This window comes from Buteo buteo, chromosome 17 (genome assembly GCF_964188355.1).
Source record: "Buteo buteo chromosome 17, bButBut1.hap1.1, whole genome shotgun sequence".
NCBI classification, from domain to species: domain Eukaryota; kingdom Metazoa; phylum Chordata; class Aves; order Accipitriformes; family Accipitridae; genus Buteo; species Buteo buteo.
Window position 1 is genome coordinate 16,638,177 of NC_134187.1, and position 12,676 is coordinate 16,650,852.

General features: G+C 45.7%; 1 protein-coding gene across 5 annotated transcripts in view; it reads right to left on the reverse strand.

Annotated features, from left to right (window-relative positions):
* Positions 1-5,841, reverse strand: part of GRHL1 (grainyhead like transcription factor 1) — a 44,059-nt gene extending 38,218 nt beyond the window's left edge. For 2 of the 5 annotated variants that reach the window (XM_075049154.1, XM_075049152.1), the window contains exons 1-2: positions 5,077-5,133; positions 1,783-1,969 (exon numbers count right to left, since the gene is read on the reverse strand). In XM_075049154.1, coding sequence (XP_074905255.1) covers positions 1,783-1,969; positions 5,077-5,123 — 234 coding nt within the window. In that variant the 5' untranslated portion in view covers positions 5,124-5,133. Of the gene's footprint in view, positions 1-1,782; positions 1,970-4,411; positions 4,431-5,076; positions 5,134-5,721 lie in introns of those variants that run through there. The other 3 variants (XM_075049156.1, XM_075049153.1, XM_075049157.1) reach the window with 3 other exon arrangements.
* Positions 5,842-12,676: the final 6,835 nt, after the last annotated feature.

Sequence of the window (12,676 nt, forward strand, 5' to 3'; positions counted from 1 at the left end):
TAGCTGGAAACCGCTAGGAGGCCAACACTACTAGTCACTAAAAAACAAGGGTCTTCCGAGCTGCGTTTGGCCAACACTCCTAAACTCTAGATTTTGATCAAAAATTTGTTTCCTGTAAGGCCTTATTAACCACAGTTGAGCTATCAGGGTAGCTCATTAGTCAAGTGGAAGAAAACTCAAGTTGTTTGGTTTTGTTGGTTTTTGGTTTTGGGGTTTTTTTGGTTGTTTTTTTTTAATACAAAGGTGATCTCATTGGCTGCCTTTAATATTGCAGAGGGGGCATATTAGAAATGTCTAGATGTTGTCCCTCTAGCATTACTTCGTAACAACCCCCAATAAATCTTTCAACCTCTAAACATTTTGCTTCATGCAAACGTACAGGATACCTGTTCTTCCACAGATTTTTCTGTACACTCACTGATACCCAAACATAAGAGGAAACCCTGAATTAGACATTAATGTACAGCAAATCCCTTCTGCTTTGCCAAGCGTGAGGGATCAACATCAACGCTCTCTTTGTAATCTACAGGTTTAGAAATCAAAACTGATTTTGTGGATTAAAATCGTTCTGGTGAAAAGCGGTGTGGTTTTTTTTTTTTTTCCAAAAGCAGAGCAAGCACAGGCACAAAGCAGAAAGCCAGTTTTCTCACAGAACTAGCTGAATATCACCCACATCAGTGAGTTTGTGGCATTCTGTCGTGTGCATGTGGAGTGCTAATCTCCATATTAAGCATTACAAGAACATTTTGATACGTAAGACGTGTTCAACTCTTAAAAGGGCAGGCAAGGTTTTTGCGTGCACAAGGCAACCTCTCCTCATGCTTGAAGAATATAGAGACACTGGCAATTACACTCACTGCTGTTAAGACACTAGCCAAAGTGTCAGGCACGTGAGTCAAGTCAGCCTCCTGGCCTCCCTGTATGCTCAGTAAAGTAAAAAAAGGCATCTCCACCCAGTGAGCCAGGCCACTGTAACGCAGGCATCTAACACAAGCAGGACTCCTCCCCGCCTGGAAACGCTTGCTGGTCTCCACTGACTTGGACACGGACTGGAGATAACTACCCTAGCTTAGACTTCTGGTATGTAGGAAAGAAAGCTCAGCAAAACGTATCCCACACAAACCAGAAGGTTATCTGTTTGACTGTTCAATTCACCTGTGAGCATTTAGGAAGGCACATGGAGGGGACCATGAACACTGGGGAAGACAATGACAGTTGTCAAAGGATTAACAGATTACAACAGCTGAAGCTCACTGAAGATAACAAGGGATGCAGACAGCAACCCCTTCAGGTGGACACTTCAGGTCCACACACCACCAAAAATCTGTAGTTACAGCTTAGTATCAGGTGAGACTAAAGTAGCACATCAAAGCCCCAACAAAAGCCAACGGTCCCACCAGAATAGGCATCACGTGAGCAAAAGGAGAGAAGTTTCTTTCTCCATGTGTATTTACATTCAGACAGGGACATGCTCCCAAAGTCTCATCCTTCATGACTATTTCTATAATACATCACCTCCTGCAGAACCTGGAGTTGACAGGCAAAGTGCTACTGAAGCTTTTGACCCATTACATTAAGATTCGGGGGATCTTATTTTACTGAGCTAAAAATAAACCAGTTTTCAGAAAAAGGGACATGGAATTTTTTCCATTTAAAAACCACATAGTTTAAAGTCCTCGTGATCTATACATAGCTTCTGCAAAATCCTCTAGCAAATGACGCCTTCTCCACAGGTGGAACAAGAGCTCCGCTGGCTGCCAGAGCATACCCACACCAATCTACCTTGTAGTAATCATAGAGCAGTCCGAGGGCAGCTGCACTGTCTTCATCACCATTGATGCTCATCATGGCTTTGGTAGCTGCTGTAAGGGGATTTTCAAGAAAGGTTTTCCAGGCCTCATCTTCACTGGTGTAAGGACGTCTCTGAGAGTAGAGAGAGTCATTCTGAAGAACCAACACGGGTCTTTTACTTGAATCATAAAAAAAAAGAAAGAAAAAAAGCCACCTGTTAGAACACATGAAAAACATTCCTAAAGTTTTTCAAAATTAGCTGCCCCAGTTTCACAGGGTTCATATTCTGATTCAGTGCACTGCAAGGATTAGTCAACACAAAAAGCCCAGAAACCTAATTCTGATCTCACTCACGCTCAGTGTAAATCAGGATTAATTCGACCGAACTCAGCTGGATTACACGAGTCTATATAAAAAGGCAAAGCCGTTTAAAAGCACAACTGACCTGTTCATGCTCTGAATCCAACCCAGAAAGAGTTACACACGCTTACTGGCCTTACCACCTACAAAACCTCTAGCACATCCCATGTAATACTACCAAGCTGCAACCTGCTCCAGTTCCCATGTGGAAGTAGAAAACATGAATTAACGAAATATCTCTTTCCCATAATGCTTTCAAAAGGTGTCTTTGCTCTCAGAGTGTATCTGAAAACACCACCTAGAAGCTGCTGATTATAGACTACATAGGGAAATTGGTCAAAGGGACCTCAAATCAATTTGGCAGTGAATTTTTCTGACAAGGGAAGACGAAAGAGTTACTGCCTGGTTACTGTTGAAATAATCCGTGACACTGGTTTGAAACACCCTCAACAGATGACTGGGAAAAAAGAAAAAAAAATTGAGTTTTTTCCTTTATGTCGTAGTATAAAAAAAAAAATTATATTTACTCTGAATGTTTTGAGATTGCTGGGAACTTGGACCTTCTGCCCACAGATGAAAGTGGGACATCTGTAGAAAACGCTGTCCTACCAGCTTAGACAACTTAATATATTTTGGTTCTATTGGTAAAATATACGCTTCATCTTTCAAGTGAGTTCAAGTTAATGTTGTTTAAATCTGACTTTTAAACCAATTCAAACAGTTTTCCTTCCAGTGCAAATGTAACAATAGTTTACTGCAGATTGGTGGGGAGAGAAGGGAGGCTATTTTCTTTTCTTAAATAATCCCAAATTCAGCACTTTTTTTTAATGAATTGGTAATAGTTTAAAATAAATAAATAAATATATTTAAAAAATCAAACCCCACAAAAAGCAGTTCCCCACCACCATCACACACCTTCCCCCGTAGATAAGCATTCTTTTAAGCTATCTACCCAGATGCATGCAGAGATTGAAATATACTACAAATACAAAAAGTTGTGAAACAAAGTTGTGAAATACTCTAATCACTATAATCAGCTTAACAGTATCCTACATTTATCACCACCTTCTACCAAAAAAGATTGCAGAGCACTTTGCAAATTATGCGTTTGACCCTTTATTGGTTACACAAAGAGTCTCGGAGTCTCCCTGAGCTTCAGTAGGACAGCTTGGCTGAGCTGAAGACACTTAAAGCAAGTAGGAGTTTCCAGGACTTGCAAGAGCACTTTGTGGCTATAAATCAGTATTATATAGTTGGAAAAAAAGCAAACAACAATGACAAAAAAGACAAGCTCTTGCACCAGGCCCTCTCTTTAGGTCTTTGCGCATATTTGTGTACACGCTGACGCATATACTAAAATGCAATCTACCAAAATGCAGATACCTCTGGTATCGAGGACATCCACTTTCTATCAAGGCGACGTGAGCAGCAGAAGACAAAGCAGAATTTTCTTTAGGGACATGGTACAACCTTCTATTCTTATACAACGTGATAAAAGAAACCTTGACTATCCATAGCAAATGGGTAAAACCCTCCAGTTAAAGTCACTCGTAAAGAAAAAGGCAACTGAAGTAACCTGGGTGCAGTTCACTTGATCCATCCCTGCCAAGCTGAAGGGCTAAGTCAGCCTTGCTGGAACTCACAAGACCACTAAGCTGATCCCCTCCAGCAACACAATGCTCACACGGAAAGAGAGAGCCAAATGAGAACCAAAAATACTGAGAACTAAAGCAGCCACTAACCAGAAACATAGCAAATACAAAAACTAGGTATTTTTGTGTGATTTGTCATTGCAACACCTAAGTATAATGCACATTGCCCTACAGGTAACCTACCCGCCTAAAAGCAGAGTAGAAAGAATTATCTGCAGAATTATCAAGAGAAGTGCAGAGTTTGGCAGTAACTCAATCCCTTAACAGAACCACTGCTTCTTTCAGAAAAATGAGAAGATTTATTAATAAGAGAAGGCAAACATTTATTTTTCCTAAGTTTTAAGTTTCAAGATTACTGGCACATGAATCTGCTCACAAAGTAGTAGATATATCCAGCAAAGGCTGGATATTATCTTTCCTAACTGCAGTTTTAATAATTTCTGAAATTTATTTTCTGTGTGACAGAAGCAGAGGACTACTACAAAGAGCAGATACTGTTTCTTTGCCTGCGAGGATCCCACAACCTGCAACGTTCTGTCTTCAGATCACAGAAGCTATTCTAACTTGCTTACTTAACCGATCCAAAGCCCATCCTTTCTCTTCCTCACCGTGCAATTCAGCTCGGGATGTGAGGAGATCCTCAGCCGCGCTGTGCTTTATACCTGGTCTACGCACAGCGCACGCCTTTAATGCTGAGGCAGCAGAGAGGATTTCTTCAGCCGGCTTCTTTCTGCGTGCCAGAAAAGTGAAGTGCATGCACCTGAATCGCTGTGGCCGCGTCTATTAAGTGTCATCGGGGGTAAAAATACATATAAAAAATCCTAATCACAGGGTGAAGTTAGCGAGCTGTTGCATTACAGCATCCTCTTTCTATAAAAAGTAGTATACTAAAAAAAAAAAGCCATCTGTGAAACCCCTACACTTTCCCTAGGAAATGAGCGCATTTGAGCCACCGATCACCCAAAAGGCAGTAACTTTATAACCGGTTCTTCAAATCACCTCAGAGTTACCCCGTTTTCTACTCGCTCCCACCGCCCACGGCGACCGTCTCCCGACGGACACGGTGACAAGTTTGGAAAGCAACCCAGGCCGTTAAACAAGGCGAGGGACCATCCGTCCGAAGAAGACGCCTCGACACCCCCACCACGAAGTTACACGAAACGCCCCTCCAGCCCAGTCTTAACTCCTCCGACGTTCGGCTCCGCGCAGAACGAGGCAGCTGCAGCCCAACTGACCGAGAGCCCCCCCCCCGTCCGCCGCCCGACCCCCTCACCTGCCGAAATCCACCTTGCCGGAGGGGTGCGCCTCATAGAAGTCCATGGGGGCCGCTCCCGCCGCCGGGCAGCGGCGCGGGGCTGCGGCGGGGGCGGGGGGGACGGACGACGGGACAGCCCGCCGCTGCGGCTCCGCCCGCCTCCCTCAGCCCCCCGGCAGAGGGGCAGCCCGGCGCTGCGGCGGCGGCGCCCGCTCCTGCCGACGGCGCGGCCCGCTCGCTGCCGCCGCCCGCATTTAAGGCGCGGCGCGGCGGGGCGGGGGGCGGCGGCGCTGACCCACGCCTCGCCGCGGGTGTCGGGTTTCAAAGCCGGCCCTGCCTCGCTGCTCGCCTCGCGGGGCGGGGTGGCCGCCGGGGTCCGCCGCCGCCGCCGCCGCCGCCAGGCCCCCCCCGCCCCCCGCCATTTCGCACCGCCCCGCCGCAGCCTCCGGTTGCTCCTCCGAGAAGATGGATGGGGGCGGGCCCCCGCGCAGAGCGGCTCCCCCCCGGCCCGGCCCCACAGGAGAGCGGGCCCCGGGCGGCGAGCCCCTCTCGCCGCACCACCCACCCCCCCCCCGGCGGGGCGCCAGCACCGGTCGGACCGGACCCGGTTCTCTCCCCTCCCCTCCCCCCCACCCCGCTTCCCCGCCCGGCTGTCTCGCTCACTTGTCGTAGTCTTGTGTCATGTCTGGCGGAGGCAGCGGGCGGCAGAACTGGCCCGGCGGGTCGGGAGGGCGAGGCGGGGGCGAGCGGAGAGAGCAGCGCGCAGCCCGCCGCACCGACGGGTTTTGTCGGCTTTTCTCGCCCGCTCAGGTGGCTCCCGCAGCCGCAGGTGGACGGGCGCCGGCACGACGCTTCCCATTGGCTGCCGCCGAGCGGGGGGCGGAGCTGCCGCGCCCCCATTGGGCGGCCGGGCGGGGAGGGGCGGTGCCGCCGCCCGTGCGGGGCTCTGCGGGGGACGGGCAGCGGTGGCGGCGGCGGCTGGGGCAGCGCTCAGGCGGCCCGTGGGGCCCGGGCGGTGCCGGCCGCGGCCCCTGTCGTACAACGCGGGGGACGGCGCACGGCGCACGTAAGGGACAAGTAAAACTCCGCGGGGAAGGCTGCTGTCCTGAGGAAAAAAACAAACAAACAAACAAAAAACCTTTTCCTCCCCGTTTCACCTCTCCGCCTGCACGCACGGCGTCCGCGGGGGCTAAGGCGCTGGCACCGCAGCTGCCCCCGAGTCCCCAGCACTCTTCTCCCGGCCGCCGGCCGCGGGGGCTCCCCGAGCGCCCCGTCCCGCTCCGCTCCGGGCCGAGGCCCGGGGCCGGGCTGGACGGGGCACGGCCTCAGGGGCCGCCGGGCCGGGGCTCTCGGCGGGGTACGCGGGAATCGCCCTAGGATCCTTTTCGCACTAGAGCTGGGTCTCCCCTCTCCCTCTCCCATCCCCTACAACCTTGCTTCTTGTTGCGGGACTAACCCCGCTGCTAGGAAAGTCTACAGACGGCACAAGGCGCGTTAATTGGCAGGAGCACTGCGCTGACTGCCCAAGCACCGTGAATCCCGGCGTCGTTAGGTGCCTCACGGATGAAGGCGGGTTCGGAGGGAAAGGGAGGTTCACGACGGAGTTACTGCTGGAAACACGCCTAAATCCCCCGGTCTAACAACGGCGGCAACATTACAAATACATCGGATATAACCAAAGTGACGTGCATAAATTTGAATCAGAAAGATCTTAAGTTTCTCCTTGAGAAATAAGGGTGGGAGGTTGCTTGTTTAAGTAACAACTTGAATCAAACCCCTATAGCAACAGTGCTAGCTATCGCATGTCAAGATGCTTCAGATAGCTACTGTAATTTAAAAGTATGCACACTAATAAGAGGTCTCTCCTTCTAGGTCAAAATCTCTTCCCTATTTGTACAGGATATACTCCAGTGCAAAACTATAGAAGGACAATTCAAGCAGCCAAACGAAGGAAATACGAAACTAAAGGGAACAAACTTTCACTGAGGGTCTAATCCTGGAAGTTGCTTAATATCCTCTGATTGGATTACAACTAGTGTTCTAAATACAAAATTCTTTGTTTGGATCTGCAAACATCGCCACTAGGATGGCAAAAGATAAACATTACTGAAGGAGAATCTTGCGCTACAAAGTGAAATGAACTGATGTAAATTGTTCTTTATGACATGGCGATAAAAGGTATTCTATATTTTTAACCCATTTTAAAAATCTAATTCGAGACTACATAGAAGAAAATTTCTTATCTGGTCTCACCTATGGAAAAAAAATTCTGTCATCCGATTAAGTTGTCAGAAAGTTATGTTTTTCCAAACAAGTATAACTCGCTTTGTTTCCGATACAAATTACAAAACCAGCTCAAATTCGCAAGCGCTGGGAAGGACTGCTAACTTTCTCAGGTGTTATTCACTCCTCACGCTCCCTGCTTCTGTTCGTGCATACTTTTCATTAACAATAAAATATAATACTACCCTATAGCTGTAAGTGACCCAGATGCAGTACGTGCTGAAGTTCAGTCACATGTTTACATTGCACCCAAATTGCTAAAATCTTAGTAATGTGCCATGCTTGGTATTTCTACTTAACTAGAATTTACCATGATTTTATTCCAAACAAATCAAAGCTGTTGCCTCTGCAAAAGGGATGTCTTTTCTTAACAGCCTGATCTGCCAATGAAAACTTAGTTATCGACAGAGCAATCACTTCCACATTCAGGAGACAATGATATAAACACGGGATTGTGACACCGCTGACTAATCTGCCGGTCACAATCTAGACTGTAACACCACTTGTAGGTGTATTTCTGTGATGTCACTAACTGGGTTGCATCATCGCTGAACAAAATCAGGCAAGAAGCACAAAGGGATTTAGCAGAGCTTTGGCTTGGGCATAAAGCCATGCCAGCCTGATGCGGCAGTGCCCTGGCACGACTTCCCTTGTCCTGCGCTGACTGGCGTTCCCTTCAACTTCTTCACTCACTCAGCCCTTTCACCTCAATCTCGCTGCTCTCCTCCACCTCTCAAGCCCTTTCCTTCTGCCCCGGTCCTGCCTTCAGTGTTCTCCTTCCCTTCTTCACGTATTTGTTTCCTTTTAAATTAATCCCACTCAAAACATGCGAGGAGCCCCACTGAACTCACACGCCATTTGCAACCATCTGGCTGAGCACTGTCTCAATGTGCTTGCACCTCTTCCTAGTCTGTCTTTTGACATCGCTATCTAGAGAAATTGGGAATTATTCTGGACAAGGATTAGTTACTGTTATGACTTACCTAACAAATAAGGTTTTAAAATCTCATACCTGATAATTATCATCTACACGCACTGGCCATTCACACCTGTGTAATAAACAAGTTGCATCAAGTTTGTAACAGTACTTTTGATTTCACAAAATGTGCCAGGGAGTCAAAACAAGGTACTTTCTACTTAATCTGAATCCCTAGGATGCGAGGGCCAGGCTGCAGAGCTGGCTGGAAAGAGCAGTAAATCTTCTATACTCTCCATTACACAGCACACCAGGCAAGCTTTTCTTTTTTGCAACAGGCCTGTGGACACGATACGCAGGATAGAGCCGGAAAAGTAAGCCCGAAGCTGATCACTGACCCCTGCAGAATAATCCCGAAGGCATCAAAGGGCTGAAAAAAAAAAAGAAAAGAGAAAAGCCCAGGCAGAGGTTCATGAAGTCACTAGTAAGTGAGGTGAAAACAGGCACAGTGGAAAGAAATAGAAAGACAAGTGACAGTGGAAAGGGAAGCTGGAAATGCCTTGGAGGGAAGAGAAGATGGAAAAAGCTGGGGGGGAAAAGGGTAAAGAAATAAATAAAAGCACAATGTGTGAAATATGGACAGGAAAATTAAAGTTTGCTTTTCACTTTAGTTATATCCCTATATGCAATCTTGCTGGCATTCCTTAAAGATTCCCCTTTTGATTATGTATTTAGCCCTAAAGATAATGTAGATGCTGTTGAGAGCAGACTATTCAGGGGCAGGAGGTGCAGCTCCATCAGCCTAAGGACCCTCTAAAATTACTACAGTGTGAATTAATTGATTTTGCAGCAGCCCATATATTTAAAAAGTCAGCCTGAAGCCTAGAATTTTATTAACGATAAAATCTTTAGCATGTTATCCAGTCTCATTGAACTCTTTGCTCAATATTGTGCTTCCTCCGGGTTTGACTTCTGTGTACATAGGTCCTGCCGCACAGGCCGACAGTGGTGTAGCAAAAGAACAGCATGTGCAGCTCTTTCGCTGCATACTGTTCTCTGCCTAATCCGCTTTGCTCCGCAGCATGGAAACCATCCAGCTGCCCAGTTAGGAGTTCCAAACGCCACGGATCTCAGTTCAGTGAACAAAAATGTTTTGTCACAATTTTATATCAATGCAGCACGACTTACTGTGTGGATGAGATCCAGGGACGGGTGGATTCTTTCACATCCTAGCAAGTTGCAAGTGGTGGTCACAGGGAGCCCTGCTGCACCACGTCACGGGGCCATGGTCGAAGTCCTGCTCAGAAGCACACGAACCAGCCTGCCTGCAGGTATGAAGCCTGCCTCGCTTGCGAGGAGCTGACAGCACACCAGGAACTTGCTAGCTCTGCAGTCTGATATCCTGACCTTGAAAACTGGAGCACTTGGATGTAGTTTTAGGACACCCTTCTCTTCCCTGGGCCTGTAAAGAGGTGGCATCTTCACCCTTCTCTCTTGCAGCAGCCTCTACTTGGCATGCAATGCTCGATCAGACAGCCATTGGAGGGATCCTCCATGAAAAGCCAGCACAGAAGCATCCCAGGATCCAGACCAAGCTATGAGATCACAACATAGACACTAAACACACTTGGTGGCATTCTCACGAGGCAATGGCAGGGTCTGCAGCTGATGGGCAAAGCCACTGCTAGAACAAGAGGGCAGTCTATGAGCAGACACAGAATACTTCTACAATGCAGAGCAGCCATGTGAGATTATCAGAGGAATGTGCTTGTATTTTCTTTTAAAACCACCTGATGTACTGCCAGAGGCAGAGTGTAGACACTGAGGATTGGGGAGCGTTCTGGCTCTGGAAATGCTGCCATTAGCAGTTGTACAAGGGCAGCTATAACCTCACGTGAGGACACAAGCATTCATCATCTCCTGTTCTGCAGCCCTTACTCACTCTCGCGTTCACCGTTTCAGCAGCATCCTAGCACAGGCAGCAGTGAGGAAAGCTCTTTCACGTACGCCTGTTTCCAGATCTTGGCATGTCCTTTATGCTCTCCCTCATCTAATCTGGCCAGGAACAAAGTAGCTTCACATGTGAGGAGGAACAAGATCAGTAACTGCGGAGGAGATATTGGAAAGCAAGCATTCTGCATTTAATGCAAGGACAAATGCAGTGAGACACTGCTTTGACCAATCCACATACTAATGCTCAGCCAGGAAATATGTATGACCACATGTGCTGGAAAGCCCATTTCATTTTGGATCAAAACAGGAGATTAATTAAATGGAGTTATCCTGACTCTTCTCTGCCTGTGAAGCAGCATAAAGCTTATTCAACCTGACATGGAGAAAGGACAGATGAACCAGGGAGCAGACACCTTATTCAGGGATTGATTTAACATTTTCAGACTTTACCTCTCCCAAACTTTTGAGCTTTCCAGGAAGTTATGAGAAAGCAAGTTATTAATTGCATTGCCTGCAACATTGCACAAAGCTTTCTCAAATATTCCAAACACGATTGTTTCAGGGGTCATGCTAAAAACGGGTTAGGAAAGATGTAATTGCAGTGAAGCCCATACAACACACTATGGCCAATAAATTAGACTAGCATTGCTTGCGGGCACTGAACTTTGCTGATTGTCATTCTCTGGTTAAATCAGGTTCAGGGCCCTCACTGCGTAAAAGGTTAAGGAGAAAGTCAAACACCTCTCCTTCATGTCTGGAAAATGGTAAAAAATATAAAAAGAAAAATGTATTTCACTGAGACTAAGTTGATATTGAGAACGCAGACACCCTGAGGTAGTGAAAAACTAGTAAGGTAAAATACCAGTTCTGCTGAAGGCTGTACCTTTCAAATGGAAATGAAACTTCCATCATATTTCTCCACTGAAACAACAGAAAAGTTGCATTATTTAGGAGAATTCATAAAGCAAGGTTACTTTTGTACTCTTAAAGATAGGAAAACTGTGTTAAAAAATGTAACACACAAACTAGGAAAACCCCTAATTCACTTTAGAAGGCACATCAAGGTCTCAGAATAACCAATTTGCTATTGTCTAAGTTAATAATTATTTAACTATTATAAGTCTTCTCAATATATACTGTTTTAAAAAATTAATCTAAAAAGAACCCACTTAACTTTATGTATATACTTAAGAACTCTCATTCAACTTTTAGAGTAAGAAACAAAACAAACCAAGTTCTCTACTTAAAATTTCCATGGGAAGAAGTATAAAAAAGTAGCTATCAGAAGGCTGAGCTTTACCTGAACATTTTCAGCAAATAGTTACAGAAAGGACCTGTAAATTAAAAGTAGATAGAAGAGGTGGTTGGAACTGCTGGGTTGTGGCAGACACCCTGCCCTTCAGCTATCTGCCTGTAGCTGTCTGTTCAACCAGCATGGCTCCACCTCAGGGTTACATTAACTGGACTCAAAGTAGTTGTCCCAAGAGAGCTCAATTACACTTCACTGAAGATAAGGCACTCTTGTGGCTGGTCAGTCTCTTAAACATTGTTACTCCAACATAAGTGTTATTGATTAAACTGGATAGAACTAACATTAAGTATTTTAGGGGCACACCCTTTACTTTTAAATCTGACTCTTAACCTATGTGTCCAGAAGGCACGTGGCTCTTGATTAACTGCAAGCTTTATTCCTGTTTATTAAAGTACAGCCTTAATTTATTCAAACATCTAAGGGAGCTTTGTTACGTTTGTAACAATGTAACAATGAGTACAGTATTTTTAATTTATGAAGCTCAGATTTTACTACTACAGTAGTTTTAAAAGAAAGGTATACCTATAATTAAATGCATAAGTCTTTCAAATAAAGACTTCTGAATTAAATGAATCCTTTGTGTATAACAAGGTGTCTTTTAGATAGCTAATTCAAAACTTTAACAGATATTATAGTAAAAAGAATGAGACACTTTCAGTCACTTGAGCGAGCACTGTTGAAAACAGTGACAATGTGTATTACACTTCTGTAGATTTTTAACCGATACAAATACTCATCCAGAACAAGAACAATCAATAATTTTACCAAATATTTACAAACTTTAGTAATTCACTCAGGTGAGGTCAAACATAATAGATAATGGCTAATTTTAAAACACAAACACCAGACACAAGATGAGATTCAAATTGGTATATTCTGAGGCCATTAATGCAAACATCAGTTCAACACACATCTTGTCAGAAGTCTGAGGTATCTAGTGCAACGTGGCAATAGATTTAGACATACTAAACGGTAGCGACTTATGAAAACTCTAACACATACAACAAGTAACAACTCAGTCTGCTCTTTCCTCTTCCCCCATCAAGCACAGTTTAGCTCTGTATGGCTAAAACTGTGCCTTCTCTTCTGCGTGTTACAATCACTTTATGGGACAATTGCTCTAAATCCCTGTTCTACAGTAACTACTTAAAATA